General features: G+C 35.4%; 1 protein-coding gene across 1 annotated transcript in view; it reads left to right on the forward strand.

The window, feature by feature from the left end:
* LOC107662844 (neuron-specific protein family member 2-like) overlaps nt 1-5,531 on the forward strand; it is a 33,411-nt gene extending 27,880 nt beyond the window's left edge. Inside the window, exons 4-5 of the mRNA XM_016452993.1 lie at nt 2,977-3,087; nt 4,418-5,531. Of these exons, the coding sequence (XP_016308479.1) occupies nt 2,977-3,087; nt 4,418-4,609 (303 nt within the window). The 3' untranslated portion in view covers nt 4,610-5,531. The remainder of the gene's footprint in view (nt 1-2,976; nt 3,088-4,417) is intronic.
* Nucleotides 5,532-6,066: the final 535 nt, after the last annotated feature.

The raw sequence follows: 6,066 nt of genomic DNA on the forward strand, positions 1-6,066 counted from the left end.
TCAAGACTGGAGTAATGATGCTGAAAATTCAGCTTTGATCACAGAAATAAATTATATTTTAAAGTATATTGAAACAAAAAAACACTATTAGATATTGAAATAATATCTCACAATATTAAATTTTTTTCTGTATTTTTGATCAAACAAATACAGCCTTGATGAGCATAAGAGACTCCATTAAAAAACATTAAAAATCTTACTGATATTTTGAAATATATAAATATGTATATATATATATATATATATATATATATGTGAATGTGTGTGTGTGTGTGTATATGACTTGTAGATTATGTCTAAAAGTACATATCTTAGGAGGCAGCATAATGTTGCTGTCTTTGCATCTAGTGCACACTTATGTTGCTGTCCAGTTCACAAATGTCATATACATGTAGAAAAAAATTCCATTCATCTGATGTTCACTCACAAACTTCCAGCACGGTTATACACCCTCTGTTTTCTCTAAATCGGCTACTCTAGTGTCACAAAAACAGTGTCCATAGTGTTGTGGATTCAGTTGTTTATAGTAATTTTGATATAAGATGGCAGTTTTTTATTGATTTTTATTGATGACAGGTTTTATTGATTTTTGCAGCACGTTTCTCAGTATCTTGGAGAGCTCTAAAATATTTAGACACTGACTGGTTTTCTATCATTTATCTTTCATTTCCATTTGCATAATTCAAATTAGTCAGTCCTCAAAAACATCCGTTTAGTGGCGACTCATGGGTTTTAAAATAGAGGAGGCACACTAATTGTATTGGTCTGGGGATCTCTGCCGATTATTATTATTATTATTATTATTTGCTTAACCACTTTAAATGGCTTTTTGGTTGCTTTTAGTCAGAAAACGTAAAAAGAAAATATAATAGCAAGATAATATAATATTGTCAGACTCTAGGCCAGGTTTTGTGTGTGTCTTTGCTCCCTATGTGCTCCGTCTTCCAGTTTCTCTGTCTCGTGTTTTGAATTCATTGTTCCCAGGTGTTTCCTATGTTGATTGTCATTAGTTCCAGGTGTCCCTTGTCTTCCCCTCATCAGTTCCTGTGTATTTAAAGTGTGTTCTAGTTCTTGTCCTTGGTCAGTCGTTGAACGTCATCCTGATGTGTCGAGTCCTGTGATCCCCAGCCTTTGTTAATAAAACCCTTTTGATTTATTCTACTCCGTGTCTCCTCGCTCCTTCGTTCCCGTGTTCCTCGTGTGTGTGCACCGTGACAAATATATAATAGCAAGATAATATAATTTCACTTACCTGGCCTATCAAACATCCATCCCTTCTTAAAAGTCTGTGTTAAAAGAGCCGACTGCTGTAATGTTAGCCTATATCCAGCTTATGCGTGTTCTCCCTTTATTTTTAATTTGTGTATATACTGTTTGAATGACAGCTTGGTAAATCTGTTGGCGATCAAATATTCAATATCGCTACTCATCATAAGTACTTGGTACATTATCAGCGCAGCAGGAGACGTTCAAACTAATATCATGTAATTTAAGTCTCTATGATGATTGGTTGATATTCAGGAAGGGAGGCTAGCCTCCCCTGCGAGGTTTCTTTTCTCAACACTCCTCAGCGCTGAAAGTGAACACTCAATGTTGATTGGCTCATTTTTTTTTACCAACGGAGGCACAAGAGCTCAGCTCTCCCCCGGCCTCCCCCTCCCCTTCTCTATCATTTAGCGGTTGTAATTACATCAGCAGATTCGGCACATTTGCGATAGAAAAGAAGTGCTTTCCAACTTCAGTAACATGTTATAGTATTACAGCTGTGAAATTACAAACAAAAAAATATACATTCTGAGACATGAACTGAAATTAATTGTGAATTTTATTAACATTAAATCGTCCTCCTCCCATTTTCACCTCAAAATTTTGGGGAAGCTGTGCCTCCCCTGCCTCCCCCGACGAGCCGCCGCTGCATCCATTTGCTGTTTCTGGGACTAAAATGCTGAAAGTGGCCTGAATTTTTACAGAACTAATCACCCCTGACAAATTGGTCTGGTCGAGAATTGCCTTCTTTAAGCCTCGGATTTCTAGTTTGGACCACGTAGATTTATTGTATGAGCTGCTTTATCGAGACAAATGTGGTGTGACAGATTGAACTGCATCCTGTGAGGTAAATGTACTTGAAGATGATGTGATGTGAAAAAAGTAGCGCTGATGGGAAAGAAAGACAACAGAGATGTGATCACACTATTGTCTCCATCAGACTATTTAGCCCCAGTTCTGTCTTTGCCTTTGCAGAGGTTCAGAGAACAAACAAAGAGCTTGAAATTGAAAGCTGTTTTACATTTGTTTCATAGTTGACGCCCATGTAGTGTTGATGTACGGCACACTTTTGAACCCATTTCTTATATTATGTGAGAGCAACATAAATATATATGTTTCAAGACTGTATCATGCATCCAACTTGGAGAAAAAAAGCAAAAGTACAACAAGAAATAAATATATTTATTTAAAAAATTGGTCTTATTAATATATCGTCTTATTCCCACAAAATATAAATTCACCTGAGAATCTGAATCTTAATAATTGTGTTTTTGTCTTATTCCATTAGCTTTCCATTTGTTCCATTAGAACTAGAGTAGTTTTAATATACAGAGTAAACTATCTTATCTGTTGGCTGATTCCCCTGGATGGAGTTTTTTTTATATATATTTTATATATTTATTATTTAAATTTTGTTCAATTATGACCTTTTTGCAAATTCAGCTGTAGTCCTTAATGTCATTGACCATTTGATCCTAGATTTAGATTTATGCATTTGGCAGACACTTTATTACAAAGCGACTTTGTAATACATTGGACATTGGATTCAAGGATCACATTTACATTTTATTGGTTTCATGCTTTTCGGGAATTGAACTCATGACCTTAACATGCTCTACTGTTTGAGCTACAGGAAAGTGTCAATCTTAAAGACTTGCTAGAAGGGCACAGTAATGAACTTTGTGTCTTTTTTGTTTTGTACATATACAGGTGAGCATCCTCATCGTACTGGCCTTGGCCTTTCTGGCCTGTATAGTGTTTCTGGTGGTGTACAAAGCCTTTACCTATGACCACACCTGCCCTGATGGCTTCGTGTATAAGGTAAGTAGATGGATCACAAAACTTCTTCATGTTCTTAATTTATTAAACTACAACATGTCAGCACTAAATAAAACACTTCACTTGTGCAACAAATATCTTTTACAGTCATTAGCCAATTATACAATCATTATTCCACTCATTATTTCAAAAATATTTAAGCAATGAATTAAATTAAATACCATCTGTAATGATAACTTAATTTAACTAAACTAAACTACTAATGTCTGAAAATAAGGCAAACTAGTCGATTTCTGTCAAATGTTATGAATAATAGCAGTTATTATAGATAAATACTGCAAAAATACACTGATGGAAAATTCATATAGTTGTTCAAAATAATACTCACGCTTACTTTGTTTTCAGACAAAATTCCACAAAATTAAAAGCCAAAAAGTCCAAATTAAAGGCCACATTGTACACTTTCATGACTATAGGTACACTTTTTAAAAGTGTGCATTGTAATAATGTTAAATTAAAACTTTTACTTTTAAGTCCATTTTAAATAATTTTTCAATAATCATCGTTCTTGATTATAGTTTTAACCGTAGTAGGTTACTCAATGTTTCTTTTAAAGTTAATATTTTTAAATGTACTAAATTGCAACTTCATCATTACATACTCTAAAGTATACTTTAGTTTACCATAAATATAGTACATTTTAACCATATTTCAAACACATATGAAGTAATTGAGATTACATATAAAGATAATGAATATATCTGCTTAAATAATTACTACATTAATCTATGAAGATGACAGAATAATAGAGATGTGTGTGATGCACATTTGTCACGTTGAAGCATTGAAATAATAAAACTGAAATACAGCGTTCTGGCATGAAACTCTAGATGGGGCAGTCCGATAGGTCTAACTCAATCTGACCTAATGACATCATTATCACATGGCACAGCTGATTGGTTCTCTCCTGTATCGGTAGCCAATGAGCTCACTGCTCAACATTCAAATATATGACTAGTGCTTGCCGTAGCAGTTGCAGCTTGCTTCAGAAACCCTCCACCTTCCCCAGCTCCACCTGTATAGATCTGCTACGAGGTGATCCATATATGCTATATGGGGGTTATTCATGTATGTTATATCTGCAGCAGCAATATTTCTTACATGCTCATAGCAGCATGTTGTGGATGTATTGGCAGTAGCAAGTCTCGGTACTATTCCGCCAAGACCAAATACATTATTTTCATGTACATTACCATGTCAATCCCTCCGAGAGTTGTCATGACAGAAATAATAATAATGTTCATATACTGACAACAAATTTGTAGTCAAAATTCCTAGCTCTAATGTTACATATCCCCAATTTTTCCAACAGCACAAGCGCTGCATCCCTGCCTCATTGGAGGCCTACTACACTGCCCAGGACGCCAACAGCCGCGGCCGCTTTTACACCGTCATCAGCCACTACAGCATGGCCAAGCAGACCACCTCCCGCTCCGTTTCTCCATGGCTTCCCGCTGGAAGTGCCCAGCATGATGTCAAGCCTCCCAACACAGACAGCCAATGAGATTCCCCACACTGCTTTTTAAAGAGTAGTTATTATGTTCACCTGCATCATGCAATTCCCTAATTCCCCAATATTTCCACTGACTCATTTGTTTCTTTTATGTTCTGTGTTTAATTTTTTAGCTGCGTAGTTTCAATCTTATATTCATTTATTTATTTGTATTTATTATTATTAAAAATTTTTATTTTTTTTATTTTTTAGTATTTAATACTTAACTATTGTTTGTACAAAGGCATGACTCTGCAATCTCGTCGAGCGGTTTTCACACAATGTCTGTGAGTGTCAATTACCCATTTTGAAAGCAGAATACCCATAAGCCCCTTATGTAGTTAGGTAACAACAATCTTGAAAGGCATGATAAAACAGGGGGTTTTGTGCTTTTATTTCTGAAACGGCAGAAAATAAACATACATGCTCACATTAGATTATGAAAACAGACACCCTACTTGTTAGACTCATTTTTATGTACAACCTATTACAACATATTGATGAAATATTGATATAGACCATCAATAAAATGACAAAAGAACAAATTGTACATGTACAGAATGTTATGGTTCCTACTTTGAACCTCGATGTAAATAACTCATGAGAGCAATTACCCATTGTGTGTATGTTCATCAGACACATTGTAATATTCTCACTGTTTCTCAGTGGATGGAGGTGTTTAGAGCTTTGCGACTTGCTTTAGCTGGTGTCTATGCTTGCATTTAACCAGAGGCAAAACCTTGGACTCCTGAGATGATTTGGTGAAATGTCTCATCTGAATTCCTGCCAAAGCTTGATTTTCTGCTATGTTTGGTCACAAGTCTGCTCTTTTTCCATTTTTATATTTGTTGTCAGAAAAAAAAAAGGATTTTTGAAATCTTGTGCTGTTGTTAGTTGAGATGTAGCAAAGCCTCGAGTTTTTTTGATTGTGTATCCTTTAGGTTCAAAGTAATAAAGATATACAAGGTGTTCAATTGTTGTGTCTTTTGGCTCTTATTGCGTCTTTTGGGTCTTGTTGAGTAGTGGATTAGCACAGTGTGTGTGTGTACCTACTTAACCATATTTTGGGGACAAATTTGTACCCAAAAGTGAGCTAAACCTGATAAAATCTCCAAAAACCTCCCTTTGGGGACGTCCTCATTTGTAAAACTGGTATAAAAACAAAGTAAACAACGTTTTTTTTTTTGTTATTGTAAAAATGCAGAAAGTTTCCTGTAAGGGGTAGGTTTAGGTGTAGGGTTGGTGTAAGGTGCTAGAATATACAGTTTGTACAGTATAAAAACCATTACGCCTATGGAATGTTCTCATTTAGATAGCTAAGTAAACGTGTGTGTGTGATAAAATCAAGGTTCAAGGTAGTATTTATTGTCTCCCTTAGGAGAAATTTGTTTTGGATAAGAGAACTGCTGCAACACACACACACACACACACACACACACACACACACACACACACACAAAACATTAACA

Source organism: Sinocyclocheilus anshuiensis, unplaced genomic scaffold (genome assembly GCF_001515605.1).
Source record: "Sinocyclocheilus anshuiensis isolate Anshui unplaced genomic scaffold, SAMN03320099.WGS_v1.1 scaffold25, whole genome shotgun sequence".
Lineage (NCBI taxonomy): Eukaryota > Metazoa > Chordata > Actinopteri > Cypriniformes > Cyprinidae > Sinocyclocheilus > Sinocyclocheilus anshuiensis.